Raw genomic sequence first — 20,843 nt, forward strand, 5'->3', positions numbered from 1 at the left:
GGTCCATTAAGCTGGTAAACAGCCTAATGGTTTTGTTTTGATGCAGTACCGCTGTAAGTATGGTATAGAAGACATACTGGTTTGTGAGCCTGAGAGCTAATTTGTCTTTCCTGTGGCAGGTGGCATGGAAGAAGGGGTCAGCGTGTCTGTCCAGAAGGCCTTTGCCTCCATGATGGGGGAGGGGCTTGTAGACATGGATGAGGATGACAATGGTGATGAGGAGTGGAGAGATATTGGAGAGGAAGATGGCGCAGATGATGAGGTCAATGGTGGTGCTGAGATCACGCCAGGAGATGTATTCGCTCTTGAGATGGAACTAAACCGGGAAAACAAGAAAATGATGAAGGTGCGTACGGTGTGCAACAAGCTAAAGTGAGAGAGCAAATCTTGCTCATTTTTCATTCCTGGCCCTAGTTCTAAAATGCATTTAATCTGATCTGTAACATTTTCTGTTTTCTAATCTCAAACACTTTACTAGAGTATCTGCACATATGTAACTTTATAACACCATTTCCACACCACTTCTAAATTCAGGTTATTACAGTATGACCACAGTGAGCAGCTAATTATTATTTTAGAAACATATTCATCATTTAAATTGCTATGCATTCTAGGTTTTAACCAGCTCACTATTTAACATAGCAGAATCAGTGTAAGCACAGCTGTCTGAATGTTATTACCAAATCAGTGTTAATGCTGCATCAAGAATAATCCACTACTACAATGACATGGTAGTAGATGTGAATGTGACTGGAGGGTTCACACATTAGTGCTGTTAGGAATAGCCTAGCAACTAAAAATATCTTAAAAGTATCACTTGTGTGTTTAGATACTAATCGTTAATGAAGATGGCAGAAGATAGGCTATAGTCTCTAACTGTAAAAAGAGGCTTCTAATTACTTTTTTTCAGTAAAGTGGATATTGTATGATATTGTGCAGCAAGGTAAAGTGAGTTTCTTTTTGCAAAATTATTTTCAACATGCTTTCATATACCCAAAACAGCATTGCAAGACCCTTGTCTTCTAACATGTATATCAACCTTTTGATGATGCTATCATATGCTCCATTCCAATCCATACATTACCATTTGGGGTATTGATATATTAGTCTCATTTTTAATTTGCTTTGTTTAGCCTTAATATACTTGCATTTTAGAGCGTGATGCAAATAATTTATCCTGGAGTAAAACTCTGTAATTTAGCAGCAAGTAAGAGTTGGGGGAAAAAAAAAAAAAAAGAAATCTGTAAAATTGCAATGTAAATATATCGTGTAATGATGGTGTATAAGTACAAAGTAAATATGCCCATACACTGAGAAATGCTGGGTTCAGACTACGTGATATTTTGTCTTTCACAATGGTTATGATGTCAGATTAGGTGATCATAGTGGCATGATTTCTGTATCTTTATTGGGATACTGACAACACTGCATGTTTGATGCCAAAAGTCATGTGTAAGTTCATAGATCATTTGGTAGGAGGGTCAAGAAATTGTCTATCATGGCTACAGAAGCGCTAAGTGTGATGCTGGAAGTTTTGAGTTTAGAAAAAGAAAAGAAAACAAAGTGAAATGAATGTGAATCCATTCCTGGGTGTCAAAAAGAGGACAATATGGGCTGTCAAGTTCTTTCAAAGAGAAGTTGAGACATGTCAAAAACATTGCATAAATGTAGCAGTATCATCCTTCTTTCTATTTGCTGAGTTTACATTTCTGTACCAGACAGCAATCTGTCCCACATCACAAATGATGTCAGACTAGGTGAGAAAACAGAAAAAATTCTGCAATGCTCCGTCTTTCAGAGTGCTGTTGAACGGGTAGTGGCGCACTACAAGACCTATTCCTCGTTCCTGATGCTCATAATTGGGTAAGATGCTGGAAATTTGACAAAATCAGGCTGTTTAGTCTGAACCCTGAATAGGTGTAAACGGAGAAAAAGACAGAAAACCTACAATGGCAACAAAAGCTACGCAGCTTGGCCCATCTAGTCTTGGAATTCTAGTGAACAGCACTGTGCTTTTAGCTTCTTGTGTAGTGCATGCTTATTCAACTTGTTCACTAGTGTTTTTGACAGGACCTGCTATGTTGTGGATAGGCAGGTTATTGGTACTTGTTGCATCAGTGCTTCTGCATCAGAGAGTTCTGTGTTGACATCAGTACCTTTGCTTGTGACTCGCTGGCTGTTTGTATATGTATTTTTGTCTTTTATTTTTCTTTCAGGAAAGGCGTCCACGGAGCAAGCTTCCACGTGCCCTCCGAGGGCTAATGGGTGAGGCTAACATCCGCTACGCACGAGGAGAGAAGGATGACGCCATCCTTATGTGCATGGAGATCATCCGTCAGGGTTTGTTCTTTCTCGGGCTTCAGTCACATGTTTCCTAATTCTGGATGCAGGCTCCTAAAACTAATGTTGTATACACATTTGATTTATTGAACGGATGTAAAAAATTGTGAAATGTGTGTTAAGTGAGTAGTTTAAAATCTGAAGGTAATTTACTCATTCATGCGTCATGTCTTTGCATAAATTAATAGGGCTTACTTAGTTTGTAATGGAGTCAATTTTTTTCTGGTTACGAAACAGATTTATGGTCAGTAAAGTTGTGGCAAAAGTTTTGAGACTGACAAATTTTGGTTTTCACAAAGTTTACTGCCTCGGGTTTTTTTTTTAGATCCTTTTGTGAAATGTTTATACAGTATGATGTACAATTTATAAGCATTTCATAAGTTTTTGTTTGTTTGTTTGTTTTTACTTTTTATTGACAAATACATCCAGTTTAAACAAAGACTTGATGTTTATAGTGTTGACCCTTCTTTTTTTAAGACTTCTGCAATTTGCCGTGGCATACTGGATATCAGCTTATAGGCAAAATCTTGACAGATAGCAACCCATTCTTGCCTAATCAGTGCTTGGAGTTGATCACAGTTTCTGTGTTTTTGTTTGTCCACCCTTTTTTGAAGATTGACCACAGGTTCTCAATGGGATTGAAATCTGGGGAGTTTTCTGGCCATGATCCCAAAACCAAAATTTGTCTCAAAACTTTTGGCCACAACTGTACAACAGGACTGAACTCGGGAAACGGGCCTGAGAGTGTACAGTCTAGAAATGTCACATACTGAAATATGTTAGTATTAAAGGGAAATGTTGAGTCACTTGTGCTCGGGATTTGATGATCTCCTCCTCTGGCATGCTCCCAGCCCCATTGGCATATGAGCCTTTCTCCACACTGGCGATGATCTATGAAGACCAGGGTGACATGGAGAAGGCATTGCAGTTTGGACTGATTGCAGCACATCTGAACCCCAGTGACTGTGAGGAGTGGGTCAAGCTAGCTGACATGTCCCTGGAGCAGGACAACATTAAGCAGGCCATCATATGCTATACCAAAGGTCGGGGTACTGCTCTTCTGTAGTGCTGTCACTGGTAAAGTTAGTCCACTACTTTCCAAGCATCTGTTGGTGGGTCAAGACTCTGTCTTCAGTCTGCAACTATGTACCTTTTCGTAGTAATTTCAATATCACTACTGATTAATTCAGAGTAGTTACTGAATAATGTACCCAAAATGTCAACTATTAAGTATAATACAGTATTTATTACAATACTATAAAATATTTGTGTGAGGTGTACAAAAAATTGTTCTTGAGCATTTATTTATAAATGACTAAATAAATCTTGCTTAAAATTGTATGCCAGCCTTTAGCCATGTTACATCAAAGGTTCACAACTGTATTTTTTAATGCAGTCTAAGACCCACCACAGGATAAAGGTTTGCCAGTATAGCTGAAATATGTTATATTTGCCCTCATGAAGCCCTAGTTGAAAGGGATGATGGGAGCGCTGACCTTTTGAGAATATAAATAGATGCGTGTTAATGCTGCTACATTGTAATGCTAATCTGTGCTCTGTGATTGTGTTGCATGTAGCGATTAAGTATGACCAGAGTAATGTACGCTACCTGTGGGAGCGCTCCAGCCTCTATGAGCAGGTAGGCGAGCACAAACAGGCCATGGATGGCTACCGCCGCATCCTCAGTCTGCTGCCCCCTACTGATGGGGAGCACTTCATGCAGCTGTCCCGTGACATGGCCAAGTAAGACATGCGCTCTCTCACACTTACAAACACAAACATGCAAGTTTTGCGGTCCTCAGTCATCTATTTCTTGTCCAGTTAAACGTATGTGTGTGTGTGTGTGTGTGTGTGTGTGTGTGTGTGTGTGTGTGTGTGTGTGTGTGTGTGTGAGATTAGGAGTTACTATGAGAGTAATGAACTTCCTTCAGCTATCGGTGTGATGGAGGAAGCCCTGATGCGTCACCCTGAGCTTGTCACACACGAATGTGTTAACATGGCGGCCGAGCTTTACGTAGCCAACCACCAGTACAGTAAAGCCTTAGAGGTGATAAACACTTGTTTGTATAAGTATGTGGAAGGTGATACATTTCATGGCATGTACTTTGTCATAAAATTATTTGTATAGACTCACCCTACTGTGCTGTGTGCCTGACTCAGGCCCTGGTTACATTCTGTGGCATTGTGCTGGAGAGAGAGGTTGATGGTCAGGAAGGCATGGAGCAGACTGAAGGGAGAACCGAGGAGGAGGAAGTAAGGAAGAAGAGTGATGAGAAGAAAGATGTGCTAAAAGGTGAGCCAGCAGAAGAGAGAAGGGTGAGGGAGAAGCCTGCAGAAGAGAGAGGGGTGAGGAGGAGACCAGAGATGACATTGTTTCTGCCAGAGAAATAAATTCTTAGTTTCCTCATTCCATAATCTACAGGGGCATACCTAGTTTGCTGAAGACACGACCATCAAAGTTCAAATTTAAATCCTCAGTTTTGATGACTGTTGGAACCACACCTGAGGCACCTTGGAATTAGACTAGTGTAGGTTGAATAGACCTGACCTGGTTCTTCCTCTGTAGGACCGATTCTGGAGGTGGGAGTGCCTGATGACATTCCAGTAGATATCAGGGTGAAGCTCATGGTATGCCTGATCCACCAGCATGTTTTCAAACCCCTGGATGTGAGTGCTTCATATTTACATGCAAATGTGTTCTTGTGAGTAATGCATACCAAACATTTTACTTAATACACCCAACCCAAATATACAAACATAATTTAAAAACAATTCTCCATCCATTGCAAGAAATTATCCAACCTCTGTTACTCTCTGCTTGCAAAACCCAGTCCATGTTAAAATTGGCACATCTCATTATAATAGCATTTTGGGCTTAACCTTAACAAGAAATAAGGCTAAATCTTGTTCAGAATCTTTATTTGCCAAATACCAGATATTTCTTGACATGGCTTATTATCTTGATGTGCCATATTACACTAGTAATTTTTCTAAGCAAGGCTGTTAAGTAAGACAGGCCCAGTGCCATACTGCTGTTTTAATCAGTGTCACTCTTATTATCCTGGAGCTGCTGACTGACTCAGCTGACTGTGGGGCCTGTCCTGTCTGTGACTGCAGCCCATGCTGACGTCCCTGATGGAACAGAGCCCCGAGGAGCTGGGAGATCTTTACCTAGACGTGGCCGAAGCTTTCATGGACGAGGGCGAGTACACCTCGGCCCTGCCGCTACTCTCCGCACTTGTCTGCTCCGAGCGCTACAACTTGGCCGTGGTCTGGCTCCGACATGCTGGTATGCCACTCGACTGTTGCCTGCCTGTGAACTATTACTGGCTCGTAGCTGCTCAGCCATTTGTTACACACAAATGACTGTTATTTAGTAGCTTTATATGCTTTGCCAATTCTGAAATACTTGTAGTTTCATAGACCAAGATTAGGCCTGTTCATGGATTCAGAATGCTTTTCTATGGTAAACCACCATTGACTTTGTCACTTATTGTACTTTTCCACTGGCATGGTGCCAAAATCCCAAACGGTTCTGCACTTTTCCACCACAAAATCACAGGTTCTTGGCCAGAACTATTAGTACCATTCTGGCCCCAAAATGCTGCTGGGTTGGCACCAACAAAGCTGTGACGCAAGCAGCCGAAGAGCGGGTCGTGTGTGTGTGTATATGTACATTTTTATAGAAGTACAGTTGCCTTGCCCTGTGATAGTGCCCTATGAAGACATGCAATATTGGCAACCTATATGTTTGTGCTTGCATTTACATTTGTTTGTGTGTGCATCCAGAGTACCTGAAGGGACTGTGTTTCTTGTTGCATTTGTGTTTCTACGTGTGTGCCTCCAGAGTGCCTGAAGGCACTGGGCCATGCAGAGGTGGCAGCCCGGAGCTACACCAAGGTGGTGGAGATGGCCCCACTGCACCTGGAGGCACGTCTTGCCCTGGCCACCCTGCAACAGCAGCTGGGCCAGCCTGACCGTGCCCTAGAGGCCCTGGAGCCCATGCACGATCCCGACACACTGGCACAGGACTCTGCTGCTGCACAGCAGGTTCGTGCACTCTCCACAGTCCTGTTCAGTGTAGCTAAATCATCCATTTAGTGAATTATTTCACTTTGCATTATTTAGAAGACTGTTAATATAGCTTGGCCAATTATAGCCATAGGCTACGCCCAAAATTGGGTGCTATGCACTACTTGTAATGGTAGTACATAATATTCTCATTAATGTTGACTACTACAAATTAGTGTGGAACTTTTCGAACACACTTTGCCACAAATCACCTTTGAATTTCATGATGAAAATGTTCAAATTGATATGGTGAGGTAAAATAAAATGCTACTGCATCTGTGCCCTCTAGCATGCGATCTGTCATGATCAAATACATCGCTTGATGGCATCAAATATTCTTAAAATACAGTACAACTGTCAACATAAAATTTCCTAGCACTAATATAAATACGTGTGTACCGATTTTGAGCTGTCTACGTGCAACGTTCATCAGAAATCCCATGCTGAATGCATTGTTTTTTTGGTAAATTTCCACAACAATCATGTCTGTCCTTTTAAATGACCCTTTTTAAAACCTGCTTCCGGTATAAGATTTTGCCATAGAAAATTCAATTAGCATCAACGCAACTGCATGACATGTTTACTAACATTCTATATACTGTTTAAAGTTCTTTGCTTGGTCACATCTTTGTACAAAATAATTTGTTCCTTTCCTTTGTAACACAAAATCCACAAGCCTTTAGTTACCAAAAAATGCATGTTACTCATGTAGAAACACTCTGAATGGAATGAGAAGACCTTTCTTAGATTCCGTGGTTGCTAAAATTCGTAATCCGGCTACAAATTATGAGTATAGATGAGAAAGCATACCATTTTCTCTTTAGTATTACAGCATTTACAGTATTTTCCCCAGCATAACATTTACCCTAATAGCAATGAAGCTAATATTGTTTAGCTTTTAACAATGAAGCTGTAATGAAGCTAATATTTTTTTAGTAATTTGTTGAACACTGTTGTGATGTTTTAGCAAAACAAACTGAGCAATTTCAGGAATATGCTCAAAATCGTTCACTTTTTTTGACAAGACCCTGATGAAATGTAGAACATAACTGAAAATGAATCTCCAGCATCCAAATACGTTATTTACCCCCCCCCCCCCCCAAAAAAAAAAAAAACAACAAAAAAACAAAAACCGTTAATTTTTGGACATTGACAGAGGAGGAATTAGATGAGCTCATATGGAACCTAAATAATGGAAAAATAAGCCTGGATGTGAGTGGATGTCTTCACCTAAGTGTCTACTTCAATTTAAATCCTGAATGAACACTGTGCTATGTGTACAATTTCAGATAACTAAAGTGTTAAAGTGAACAAATACAAATTATTCAAAAATTAGCTTAAAACTGGATGTGCATTTAGGGGTTAAAATGCCTGTAAACATTTTTAGTTTAACATTTTTTAAAAAAACACAGATCAAAATGTCTTTTAGCGTTTTGACAAAGTTGACAGTATAGCTATTCAAACAACATTGCTCCGGCTAATCAAATAAACAAAATAAATTCTGGCATCTTTTTCTCATTTTGCTTTTGGTATGTATGCACGTTAGGAGCTGAAGTTGTTGCTGCACCGCTCCACATTGCTCCGATCTCAAGGCCGAACTGAGGATTACATAGACACTCTGCTGACCATGTTGTCCATGCTGCTCAAGGTTTATCCCTCTCTCTCCCTCTCTTCATTTTTACCTCTTAGAGACAAAGAAAGGGAGCTCAATCTCAATTTTTCATTTTTTTCAATTTCTTATTTCTATGCTAAAACTTGAAATAGATATTAGAGATTCAAAACTAGTGAAGTACATTCTATATACACTTCATGTACTTTGACTGCTAGCCATTTCTCTCATATTTACCTCACCTGTAGGTGGCAATGGTGAGAGCTCAGGTGTGTCTGATAGCTAGCACTTCGTCTGGCTGCAAACACGTGTGCCTGATAAAAGTGTCACGCAGCAAGCTGTCTGAAATCGAGGACCAAGAAGCGGCCTACCTGGATGTGACGGGTAGTTATGGTTTCATTGCTTATGTCCATTAGTTCAATGAGGAACCAGCATATCCACTGTATTACTTCCACACTGCTTCTGCATAAGATGGGATGGGTTGTTAGTACTTCAGGGAGAAAAGTGTGGATTTTTTAAAGTGTGTAGTAATCTGCTACACTGAAGAAAGCTCTTGTGGTTGTGGTATAAATGTGTTGAATCGGGTGTATTTGGGCAAGCACATCACTGAGTCTAGGTGGTCTCTTTCCCTCCAGAATTGTAAAGACCAAAGCCCCCCACTCCACCAAAGTAAAGCAATAGAGGAGCACTGTCTCTGTGTGATGATCTGCATTTCTGTGGTAGGTAAGACAAGCGTGTTGTCACGGGAAGACTGGTGGAAGCTGTTGCTGTGTTGCCTAACGGCGCTGTGTGAGGAGCAACGCTTTGGCGAGGCTGAGCTGCTTGTCGACTCCTCGCTGGAGTTCTACTCCTTCTATGATGACCGTACTAAACGTGAGGAGCTGGAATACTTGGGCCTCTCTGCTGCCTTCCTGGACCGAAACTTCCGGAAAGCCTATGACTACATCCGGTAAATACATACCAACAAGTTTGCTTTAAAACATGAATTTGGTAAAATTCAGTGATTTGTATAAGTTTTAAAAGCAAGGCAATTTCGAGATGTTGCCTTATGCATTTAAAGGTCCAAGAAGACATTTTGTGCAAGTTATTTGCTTAATTGTGTTGACCAAAAGCATAGGCCATGTGTTTTTCATTCTTAAAGAGTTTTAATGGCAGAATTGGAGTTGAGTTTTGCATTGCTGTTTGCGTATGAAATAATTTCCATAATAATAACCCTTTCTAAGAAGTTAGTTCTCTGTATTCTATTGTGTCCAAGTCATGTGGATTGAATGACTAGGACACAGCATATCTTGTTTTTGCACCTTCATTCAATTCTGTGGTTTTATTTACCAGGATCAAAATAATGTGGTTTTCACCAATTTCTATATATGTCTGTTGTTTAGTAAATTTATTATAGTGATAACATAAAGTTGACAAAGCTTTAGTAAAATACATAGCATCAGAAAAGTAAATACATAGCATCAAATATATATTGCATATGTTAGATGAAAATTTCTTGCCTTTGTTAGCTAGCTGGCTATTATTTTACATTGCTTGGGTGTTATCACCACTTGATTTTTTTATTTTTTTCATCACACATTTCTGATGAATGACTGGTAAAATGCTATGCTAACCTAGCTAAGTAACTTCCTGCCAAACGTTTTCCCTGGCATGGAAAATCCAGAATGTTCCTTGGTGTATGCCTGCTCGATAGAGTCAATGCTGCTTTGTTTAGGAAACAAGTTTTGCTATTATTCCAGTGCAATACTTTGTATAAGTAGTTAGACCCCTTGAATATTTTCAGTTTCTGTTACAATCTTTAATTGAAATTAACATAATTGTAATCATATCATAAACCTACTAAACATGTGAAGAAAGCCAATATAGTTAGCAAAGTTATTCATACATAAAATTTTATAAAATTGTGATCGCAAAAATAATTGTATCCACTGCTATGAAAATGCCCAAATTGGTACTGGTACAAATGGTTGTCATCAGAGGTCCACTAGAGTATGCCATCTGTGTGCCATTTAAAGTGTCTCATGGTCTCAATATAAATGCGCTTGGAAAATGGATGGAGCCAAATACAGAACAATCCTTGAAGAAAACTTTTCTAGTCTGCAAGAGACATGAGCAAGAGAGCCATGGTCATGGTATAAGTAAAATATAGCATCCTCGATGTAATGACAGCACTTCTGGAGTGCTGGAGACCTCGGAGATGTCGCCATGGGGTTGCCTGCATGTCACATGCCTAGAGAACTCAAGTTCCTCAGCTGCCTGGATGTTAAAAGATGCACTATGCTTTGTATTTATGTATGCAAGTGAGTGCTGGAACAAAGTACAGGCCCACTATCTTAGCTTAGTCTTACAATGATTAAAACCAAGTGATGCGGAGACCCATTTAAAAAAAAAAAAAACCAAAAAAAACCAGACCGGTAATGGCTACAAAATACAACGCGAAGAACTTGAAGACTAGCTGCAAGGTGCATTACTACCATTTAAAAGCTCATTGTACAATCTCTGTACAGGCAACTACTATGAGATGTTCAGTGTTTTCCCCAGGGCTTTTTCACAAACAAAAACAACACTTTCTAGCGCTATTGGGTGAATGCTTTCTCACATATACACAAACTAATGTAAAGATGTTTGACATTGTATAACACCCAATACCAAGCGTATTCCACAACATTCCCTACTAGTAGTTTCATTTCACACATATACAGAACATAATTTTACATGACAGGTCACACAACATAATGAATATGCCAGCAGTAAAAGCATCCATAATCGGGAAATAGTGAGCAAGGTAAACTGGGGGCAGACTCAGCGGTCTCTTTTCCAATTCGAAGCTCACCCAAAGATCCACCTTGATAGATCAGAAAATGATGTTTGTAAATCCCTCAGCAAACACAGTCTATACTCAGTACTACCCCAGGATAAAGGAGAGAAAAAAAATTATCATACACCTCCAGGTATGTTTCCACTGAGCAAAAGTGAAGGGAGAAGATGCGAATGGTTTCTCAAGTGAAATCCAACAACCTGCTACTTTTTTGTCCAAAAATGTTCTCTCCCTGGTTCCTGGGATTCACAGTCACTCCATTCACGATCGTTTTCCCCATTGGGCGATCAGTCCTGGGGTATGTGCTGAACAAACATAAACATTTTTTTACATGTGTATCAACCTTTTTTCCTTTTTTGTTTGTGCTCCTTAGCCACCTGCCAAAGGTACATAGGAGTGGTTCGAAAGAAAGAACCTCATTTTGTTGGAGTGGCCCAGACCTCATTCTGATTTGAGAATCTGTGTAAAGATTTGAAAATGGTCTCCATCCAGTCTGACACAGCTTGAGCTATTTTGCTAGGAAGAATGGGCAAAAATGTCAGCAGTCTATTTGTACAAAGATGAAACATCAACTGACTGAAAGACATGCAGCTGTAACTGCAGCAAAAGGTGCTGTGTCCATGTATTGGATTTGAGGAGGGTGAATTCTTATGCAATGAACAGATTTCTTTAACTAGCTTTTGTGTCAAAAAAAAAAATTGTTGGTCAGTCAAATGATGAGTCCAATTAATGTCATTTTTATTCAAATTATAAAATACAAATGTAAAAAGGGTAATGGATGAAATGTAAAAAAAAAAAGGGGGTACTTATACAATGCACTATATTCGTACAACTTGATAACATTTTTGCTAAAAGATGGTTAATCATTTCATTAACACATGGCTGCTAAATTGTGGAAGTAAAAAGGGTGTCACTGTTATTTATACGTTTATTGAAATTGGTGACGATTACACAATTGTTAATTAAGGCCTGATCAATAAAAACAGCATTGAAGCATTAGGGTACATTATTATTTATGCATATATCCTATGTCCAAGTCACCTACTCAGTGGTGATGTTCAGAAGCCAGATGACCAGTGATGACCCCCATTTATCTGTTCTGTATAAGCACCTTTTTTGCATTCATCTTTGTGCAATTTGTCCAATTTGCCAAATCTGCCAAAAATGACCCAAAAGCATTATTTTTCCCAGTTTAGGTGTTTTAATGCAGTTTCACTAGAACCTGTGTGTGTTTGTGTGGCTCCAGACTCATGCTGATGGGCAGCGTGGAACGGGCGCAGCTCTGGAACGTCTTCAACCAGGTGACGCTGCACTCGCAGGACGTGCGCCACCACCGTTTCTGTCTGCGCCTCATGCTGAAGAACCCAGAGAGCCATGCGCTCTGTATCCTCAACGGACACACCTCGCTTGTGTCTGGCACATTCAAACACGCCCTCGGTACACCATCACAGCACAGAGACAACTGCTTTCTGCCTCTTTTCCAATTCCACCTGGGGGTCATTTATGGATTGTTTTAAAGGAGCAGTATGTAAGATTTAAGGAGCAAACATAAAATATAGTATACCATGTTTTCCTTAGTGAAACCTATGAATCATAGGGAGTGGGTCCTCTTCTGACAGAGGCCACCATATTTCTAGAGTAGCCCAGAATGGGTGATCTAACTGCTTGCTCAGTTTAGCTTCCTATGCAAGTGTTGCTGCATATTTGGTAAATTATTGTGAAAGAAATTAAAATTTAGTGTTGTCCTGTTGCTGTGAGTCACCCTATAAAGTAAGAGATATTCATTCAAAAATCAGAGCTATTAGATCAGATTTGGCCTGAGTTTTTTGGAAGACTTAAGTTTTAACATCACTGATCTGGCTCGATGGACTGGTTATCTGGCTAACATTAGTAGGGGGCATGCACTGAAAGTTAGAAGAGCAAAATCACCTGAATATGGAAACATCAGAATGGTCAAAGGAAATGCAGAAGCAAACTTTTGGAGTGTGGGGATGACTTGTTGTCCTGTTTCCCCTTGCCGTAGCATTTGTGTTGTACCTTATCAATTTCTAGTTCTGACAGCAGTTACCGCTTGCAGATGTTGGAACATTGAGCTACCAAGTTGTTTTGGAGCTACTACCTGTTTTCAGTGTTCAGACTTCTAGAACACAGATTTACAATGTACCCTTATATATTGACATAAATGCACAGGCCACTGCTTTGCTCTTACCAGAGTCTTCTGTCCACTCTGAACATGCTGCTCCCATCCATCCATCTCCACCACACTACTGGGGACGTTGCTGTTAGACATGTCTCCATCACAGACACAGTTATATTGCAGGATCCATTTGTGCTGTAATCCAGACTCTCAGCTCATCCATTCTGTTTACCATTGTCCAAAAAATGCTGGAACAGGTGGTCAATGTGGGTTCAGCCTTGGCTTAGTGCATAGTTTGCCTCCCTTTCCCCCTCTTTGACCTCAACTCTGGCAGATTTTCTGAGGGAGTTACAGGGCCTTGAAGAAGTATTCATATCCCTTGAACTTTTCCACATTTTTTTCATGTTGCACCTACAAACTTGAATGTATTTTATGTGATAAACGTCTGAACAGCAATTTAAGTCTTGCCACAGATTCTCAATGGCATTTAGGTCTGGACTTTGACTGGGCCATTCTAACACATGAATGTGCTTTGCTCTAAACCATTCCATTGTAGCTCTGGCTGTATGTTTAGGGTTGTTGTCCTTCTGTAAGGTGAACCACCGCCCCAGTCTCAAGTCTTTTGCAGCCTCTAACTGGTTTTCCTCCAGGATTGCCCTGTATTTAGCTCCATCCATCTTCCCATCAACTCTGACCAGCTTCCCTGTCCCTGCTGAGGAAAAGCATCCCCACAGCATGATGCTGCCACCACCATGTTGAAAGGTGGGGATGGTGTGTTCAGGGTGATGTTCAGTGTTAGTTTTCTGCCAAACATAGCGTTTTGCATTTAGGCGAAAAAGTTAAACTTTGGTCTCATCTGGCCAGAGCACCTTCTTCCACATGTTTGCTGTGTCCCCTACATGGCTTGTGGCAAACTGCAAACGAGACTTCTTATGGCTTGCTTTTAAAAATGGCTTTCTTCTTGCTACTCTTCCATAAAGGCCAGATTTGTGGAGTACACGGCTAATAGTTGTCCTGTAGACCGATTTGTCCCTCCTGAGCTGTGGCTCTCTGAAGCTCCTCCAGAGTGACCATGGGCCTCTTGGCTGTTTCTCCAAGTAGTGCTCTCCTTGCCTGGGCTGTCAGTTTAGGTAGGTTTGCGGTTATGCCATACTCCTTCCATTTTTGGATGATTGTCAAAGCAGTGGACATTCACCTAAATTGGCTAGTTTAAAAGCACAGCAAGTACATATTGTTTTGGTGTAGCTTTCTATAGAACCTAAACTGCAATGATCATAGAGTTCTGAGTTCATTGTGAATACTGCTTCAATGTGAATGCCCTTGCAATCATCAGAAAAATTAACTAAAATGGAATGCAGCACGATCCATGTAAAAAAAAAAAAAAAAAAAAGGTTCAACTTTTTTTTTCTTTTTTTTTTTTTTTCTCTCCAACAGACAGGTCACCAATTCCCCAAGCTTACATAATGTTCAATGGCCTTACAAGTCTCTGCATTGCCAGTATAAGCTACTACCTAGAAGGTGACCTCAGCCTGACTGGGGATATTCAATTCGAGCAGTCTTTTATTTTATATATATATATAAAAACTTGATTGATTTGTCTTCTCTCCAGCCTGGGATGTGTTCGTGTTCATTTCTACTGTAAAGTAACAATATAAACCAACCATAGACTTATAATTATCCTATGATAATTATCCTATCCTGAAGTTTGTGCATTTTAATTATTTAATGAATGCATTTTACGTTGCATTAAACCTGCAACATAAAATGATTGCTGATTTTCTCATGTGTCGGTCTTTCCTGTAGACTGTACTTTTTCCATTAGCTGGTTGTAAATGTAACTGGACAGTTCTGTGCAGTTATGCAAAATTATTTCAGCATCTTTTTTAAAACTTGAAATTTCCTACTACAAAATCTTACTATGCTGCTGAACTTGTATTTCAAACAGCATGTCAATTTTCTTCACAATAATTACCTAATATGCAGCAATATTTGCATAGGAAGCTGAACTGTGCTAAACATTTGAATTCCAGCACTACTTTGTCATACTACGATATCATTGATTGTGCTTGAAGGTGGTGCTGTTTCATAATTCTCTTATTTCATTGGGTGCGTTTGAGGGAGTTTCATGCAACCTTCGAAGTTAAGTAGCCTATAAATCCAGTGCATATTTCTCTGCTGGAAAGGCAATTTAGTGCAATCTAAATGCAATTTGTTGTTTGATAGCATTACAACATCGTCATGGGCACAGTTACCAACACAACTCCCTGTGTCGGTTTTAAAAAATATGTAAGGTACCAGGATTGTAATAAAAAGTAATAGTAATAATAATGATCTTACTTGGAAGATACAACCTGTAGTTTTATAAATTAAATGCCTATACAATCTCTAAATATCTATCTAATGTATCCCCATCACTTAACATGTACACAGTGAGTTCATGGATACTCACATCAATTTGGAAGTAGCTTGACACCTGACTGCCACCCTAGGCAGTCCCTACCTACAGTGGGGTGAGGGATGGCTATCCACAATCTCACCACTATATACGGCACACTGCTCCTTTATAAGAAAAGAATATTGATTTTATATTTATATCTTCAGCTGAACTGATTTGGCTCAATGCTATTGAGGTGTGTGCGTGCGTGCACGCTATATATATTACACTTATCAGCTTGCAATGTCATGAATGTTAGCCCACTACGGTAGCCATGTTTACATTTGTTACACATTATACAATATATATCTGAAAATACTGCGGTATAAAAATATTTACTAAATAATGTATCTATGATGCTAGCCCATTTTGTTTGAGCTCACATGTCTGTAGTTTGTATACATTTTGACACTGAGAGGTGCACTGATTGATTTTTTTTTTTTGATTGAAGACTGACGGAGTCTGTCCTCTCCTTTCACTCCCATGAATCCATCCAAACCTTTCCCCAAAGCCACTTCCTCCAATGACATGCGTGCCTAATGATTAACCTCTTCTTTCATATTCTGCATGCACAAACTAAATATTTAACAGGCCAAGAAGACTACCTAAAGAACCCAGGGCAGTAACTGAGCCATTGTTTTTCTAAGCAGCTAGTTCAATGTTTGCTATTTGGATGTAAATAGTTTATTTGAAGTGATATTTTAAATAAATTGCTCACGGCCTAAATTGTTTGTTTACTATTTATCCCTGATTTTTTGGGAACAGGTCAGTACATGCAGGCATTCAGGAACCAGCCCTGTAACCCTCTCCACAGCTTGTGTGTGGGCCTCACCTTCTTCCACATGGCTTCCCAGAAATTTGTCATGAAGAGACACCCTCTGGTACTGCAGGTGTGTTGATATGATGTGTTAGACTTTAGGGACTGAAGTTTGTGCGTGTTTGTGTATGTAATGCTGAAATACTATTTGGACAATGCTAAACTGTTTTCTTTGTGTTTAAATCCAACTTTGTCCTGAGTCCTAATACCTGTAGAAGTCATGTGTGAGTGGCTTGTAACAAGCTCCAACACTTTCAGAGCCTCTTTGTGTTTTATTGAATGTCAGTGTCCTCGCTCTCTTTTTGCTTACCTCTCCCCTTTCTTCAGGGGTTCTCATTCCTGTGGCGTTACATGGAGTTCAGAGGTCACTGTCAGGAGAGTCTGTATAATTTGGGGCGGGCCCTGCACCAGCTGGGCCTCACCCATCTTGCCATCCACTACTATGAGAAAGCCCTCAGTTTCCCTCCACTCAGACTGGAGGTGGGTGGAGTAGCAGTTTATTCGTTTGGCTGCCATCAAGGTTTTATGGTAAAACTGAAAGTAAAATGATGAGATGAAAAGAGACTCAAGGTTAAAATCTTAAATTGGACCCAAATCTGAAATGAAACAATGCTTTAACAAAGTGAACATAATCAAAATAATAATTAAATAGTGAAAAACTGTTTCAAGGATAATAATTGTTAAGCATTAAAAGCTTTTCAAGGTAGCGTAGAACCAAAACAGCTAAACAGTGGTGTAAAATGACTAAAGATAGGCCAATACTATTTTAATAACTATTATTTATGCTTGTTGGATCAGCTTAATGTGAATGCTGTGATTGATCAGAACACTCTTCTTGAGTGTCTGAGATTAGTCATGACCCATACAGCCTACAAGCAAGAATGCTGTAATGTTAGTGAGCTCATTTGTAGTCTTCTACTATATCACTATTGCAGAAGCCAGTATTGCAATATCAATTTACTAAAAGACACCTTTATTGTATGTAAAGCTAGTAGCCTTTTAATCCTTTCTGACAAAGGCTTCATTGAAGCTTTAACATGATAATGTGCAGAAACATATCAATTACCCACAACATTCAATCAAGCATGAAACAGTAAAGTAATCCCAGGTAAATAATAAAATGGAAGCCTACAAGCATTCTGTTGTTGGGTCTGATCATAAATTGAATTAATAACCTAATGTTGCTTTATGGTGTTCGATAGTAAGATAAAAGCAGTCTGAAGTCTTAACTCCCTGATAAATAAAAGCAAGTTGCACTATATTAGAGCCTCAAATGCTAGAAATGTAGATCTTCATATTATTGGGGACAATTTAGCACCACCTGCAACTATACAAACAAGAATGTGACAAATAAAAAAACATTTAAATGACTGGGAATGCTACAAAAAATTTTAGAGCTTTAGTATTGGAATATTCCTGTCATATTCATATGGGAAATGGTGCCCCCCCCCCCCCCCCCCCCTTTTTTCTTACTTAAACCACAGTTCTTTATGTGAGACAAGCCAATGTGGAACTATCTTGGTCTTCCTTTGAATGAAAAAAAATAATAATAATAAATAAATAAATAAATTACTTTTAAAACTGCTTACTTTACGTTGTAGTTTTGAACTCTGCAAAAACAAATTGTCCTTCATACTTCATCCTTATACTCTTTTGACCTCCCATCACAATTTATTTTTATGAGCCCAAGTCAGACATCATATAACACACTATAGCTGTGCTGTACAAAGTAATAACACTTTTCACTAATTGTATTTGAAGGGGATTGACGACGATCAAGTGGACCTGCGCAGGGAGATTGCCTATAATCTATCACTCATACACCAGTCTAGCGGCAACAAGGAAATGGCGCGCTACTATATCTATACGTATTGTACTGTGTAAGTACCTATATTTTGTAGTGTATGTGCGCGTGTTCATACTCGGAGAACATATCCGTGCAATTGTAAAATATGTAAAATATTCTTTTGTATTGTATTTTTAATAAACATTTGATATTGTCATTGAAAATTGTGGATTACACATAATAAAGAAAATATGTAGGAAATACTTTTCTTCTGCATTCCAATTAAATAGGCCTACTTGATTTGTTAATCGCCTAGTCCGTATAAAAAAAAATCTGCGATGTACTTGTATGCACACGTGGAGTCACCCCAGCATAATTAATGTGTGACATCTATTAAAGAGATGAGCATTAGCCTACCATTTGCTGTGTTATTTTTTTAAAACGAGACGGCGGCCTATACATGGCCTTCTGGGTTTTGGCTGGGTTTCCAAAAAAAAAAAGGCTTTTTAAGACTGTAAAACTAATTCAAATAATGGACTTGTCTTGGAACATTTCTTGAGAAATACACTCTCTTCAACAACCCTACACATCTTGAGGGTTGCGGAAGATTTGTTTCTTTAAAAAAAAAAATACAAAAAAATAAACCTCCACCTTTCCTGATCATTCCCCTCACTCCCCGCCTCTCTACTCCCTCCTCCAATAAGCGCCACCCTCACAGACGCTGCCTCCACCTCCACTCACCTCTCAGACGGCCAAAACAAAGCGGACCTGAGGAACGGAAATGGAACGCCAAACATAAACTTAACGGGTGTGAACGCTAGACAGTATCGTTCATTCATTACTCGGGAAGTCTTCATTTTCAGTGTATTTGTGCATACAGAGGTTATTCCAGAAAAAAACGACGACGTCCAGACGCTCAGCCTCTGTTGAGCGTAAACAGTCTGGTGGATGGGAGTCTTCTAAATGAATAAGACATAAACTCCGCTACATCCAGGCTTGCACCGAGCGCTCCACGGCACAGGCTGACAGTAAATATTAGGAGAGGAGAGGAGGAGAGGGAGGAGAGAGGCGAAGTAGCCACCGCGGCACGCTGGATCCCGACCGAAATCTGGTGAAATGCTTGGAAGGCCTTGGCCCTCAGGTGCGGATTAAACTAACTGTGCTGGGTCGAGCATAGACCAGCTATCAGGGGAGTTCTTGCCAGCGTTGATTTTTAGATTCACTGAATGGTAAGTGATAATGTATTTTGATTTCATTTGTATTTGTTGCCCAATTATTTACTACATAGTAAAATTGTGGCATCGGTTTTAGTAATAGCACAGGTTTGTGTGGCTTTCTTTGTACATAGATGTTTTTTTTTTTCATGAGAACGTTACTTTTTAATGATAACGTTATTGCAACATTAAATTGTATTTGCCTCCTACGGGACATTTTTAGGAATACTTACGCGGCAGGGTCTCGCTTGTTTACATCGTATAGCTACCTCGTTCACTTACGGTAGCTATCTTATAGTTTTGGATTTTCATTATCCAGAAAATGGTTCGTTCAGATGAGCTGAGACCACCACTACGTGCGTTTCTGCAGGGATGCCGAGGCAACGGAAATATTCAAACACTGAAAAGCAATTTTCCTGAACAGTAAATTTCTCACGCACACGTCTCTGTACATTGATACACAAGCGTAAAGTCTCTCTTCAAGAAACAAATAATATAAGCCTAACATTGACGGTGACCTGAATCACAGTTATACTGACTGCTTACCACAGCTCTTCACGTGTTATAGATGCGTCTTTGTTCTAAGTATCAAACTCAATTTCAGGATGGCCTGTATCAGTCTTCCTAATTGATACACGTCCAAGCGTATTAGTTGCAGAGGGTCCTGTGTGTAAGCCTCGGGACGTTTAAAAACGTGCCTTGAACAGATGCCTGACCTCCGCACATTTCAGAAATAGAGGTTAGTCTAAGAACTTTTTGAAAGTGCAAATTAATTGGTTCCTTGTGGGGGGTTTTTTGTTTGTTTGTTTGTTTGTTTTGTTATTTGTATACATTATAATTTTTAAAAATTGCCATCATGGTTCAAAATAGTAAATGGGTAGAGTTGTGTAAACATGTTTAAGGTCTAATCTTTGGGAGGTAACATGAATTTCACGTGCATCAATAGGTCTCAAGCTCAGGTTTAGAGGAAACAAGAACCAACATGCTCTGGTCCACACTTCCTTCCTCCACTTCAAAGGAAAGGCAAACCCCATGAGACATATGACAATGTAGTCATGCTTATTTTTATACTGATCTGCTTGCTATTACAGCAGATTGATTTTACATTTAAATAATATGGGATTAGTGTTCACTTTGTAAGAGAATCTAATGACGGTGCTATTGAAAAGTGTTATCACCACTGCAATGAGAAGTAACATAACATGGGGGTGTTAGAAAAGAAGAATAACATTTACAGCATTTGGCAGACACTCTAATCCAGAGCGACTTACAAAAGTGCTTTGTCATTTACTCATAGAATACATCCTAGCCAATTCAGTAGGTTAGAGTCCAAGACACCAATGAACTAGAATGCTTTTGAAATACAGGGATCAATGCTGATGCCTAGAAGTGCAAAATACATAAGTTCTGTCTCAGACAACAATCAGTGCAATAACCAATACCCTACAATAAGTGCTAGAGTTTCAGTTAGTCAACATAGGAGCAGGGGTTGTTAGAAAACAAGAGTGTAGCCCAAGAAGGTTTTGTTGCTCCTTACTTGTTGACAGCTGTTAATACACTTTTTTAGTTGGTCAAGTCACTTTCCTTTCAGGGTTAACATCTTATTGATAAGATCCC

The 20,843-nt window shown here is 39.5% G+C and overlaps 2 protein-coding genes across 7 annotated transcripts in view; both read left to right on the top strand.

Annotated features, from left to right (window-relative positions):
- Positions 1-18,428, top strand: part of gtf3c3 (general transcription factor IIIC, polypeptide 3) — a 21,389-nt gene extending 2,961 nt beyond the window's left edge. The window contains exons 3-18 of one of the 6 annotated variants that reach the window (XM_027030211.2): positions 120-346; positions 2,217-2,340; positions 3,192-3,383; positions 3,918-4,083; positions 4,231-4,387; positions 4,501-4,633; positions 4,907-5,007; positions 5,458-5,629; positions 6,188-6,390; positions 7,958-8,059; positions 8,269-8,404; positions 8,744-8,969; positions 12,085-12,275; positions 16,175-16,299; positions 16,554-16,706; positions 17,988-18,428. In XM_027030211.2, the coding sequence (XP_026886012.2) occupies positions 120-346; positions 2,217-2,340; positions 3,192-3,383; positions 3,918-4,083; positions 4,231-4,387; positions 4,501-4,633; positions 4,907-5,007; positions 5,458-5,629; positions 6,188-6,390; positions 7,958-8,059; positions 8,269-8,404; positions 8,744-8,969; positions 12,085-12,275; positions 16,175-16,299; positions 16,554-16,706; positions 17,988-18,110 (2,531 nt within the window). In that variant the 3' untranslated portion in view covers positions 18,111-18,428. Of the gene's footprint in view, positions 1-119; positions 347-2,216; positions 2,341-3,191; positions 3,384-3,917; positions 4,084-4,230; positions 4,388-4,500; positions 4,634-4,906; positions 5,008-5,457; positions 5,630-6,187; positions 6,391-7,957; positions 8,060-8,268; positions 8,405-8,743; positions 8,970-12,084; positions 13,738-13,955; positions 14,106-16,174; positions 16,300-16,553; positions 16,707-17,987 lie in introns of those variants that run through there. The other 5 variants (XM_027030212.2, XR_004777004.1, XM_027030213.2 and 2 more) reach the window with 5 other exon arrangements.
- A 303-nt stretch (positions 18,429-18,731) lies between these two features.
- hecw2b (HECT, C2 and WW domain containing E3 ubiquitin protein ligase 2b) overlaps positions 18,732-20,843 on the top strand; it is a 49,145-nt gene continuing 47,033 nt past the window's right edge. Inside the window, exon 1 of the mRNA XM_027030209.2 lies at positions 18,732-19,241. The gene's annotated coding sequence lies outside the window, so the exon portion shown is untranslated. The remainder of the gene's footprint in view (positions 19,242-20,843) is intronic.

This window comes from Electrophorus electricus, chromosome 16 (genome assembly GCF_013358815.1).
Source record: "Electrophorus electricus isolate fEleEle1 chromosome 16, fEleEle1.pri, whole genome shotgun sequence".
Classification (NCBI taxonomy): Eukaryota; Metazoa; Chordata; class Actinopteri; order Gymnotiformes; family Gymnotidae; genus Electrophorus; species Electrophorus electricus.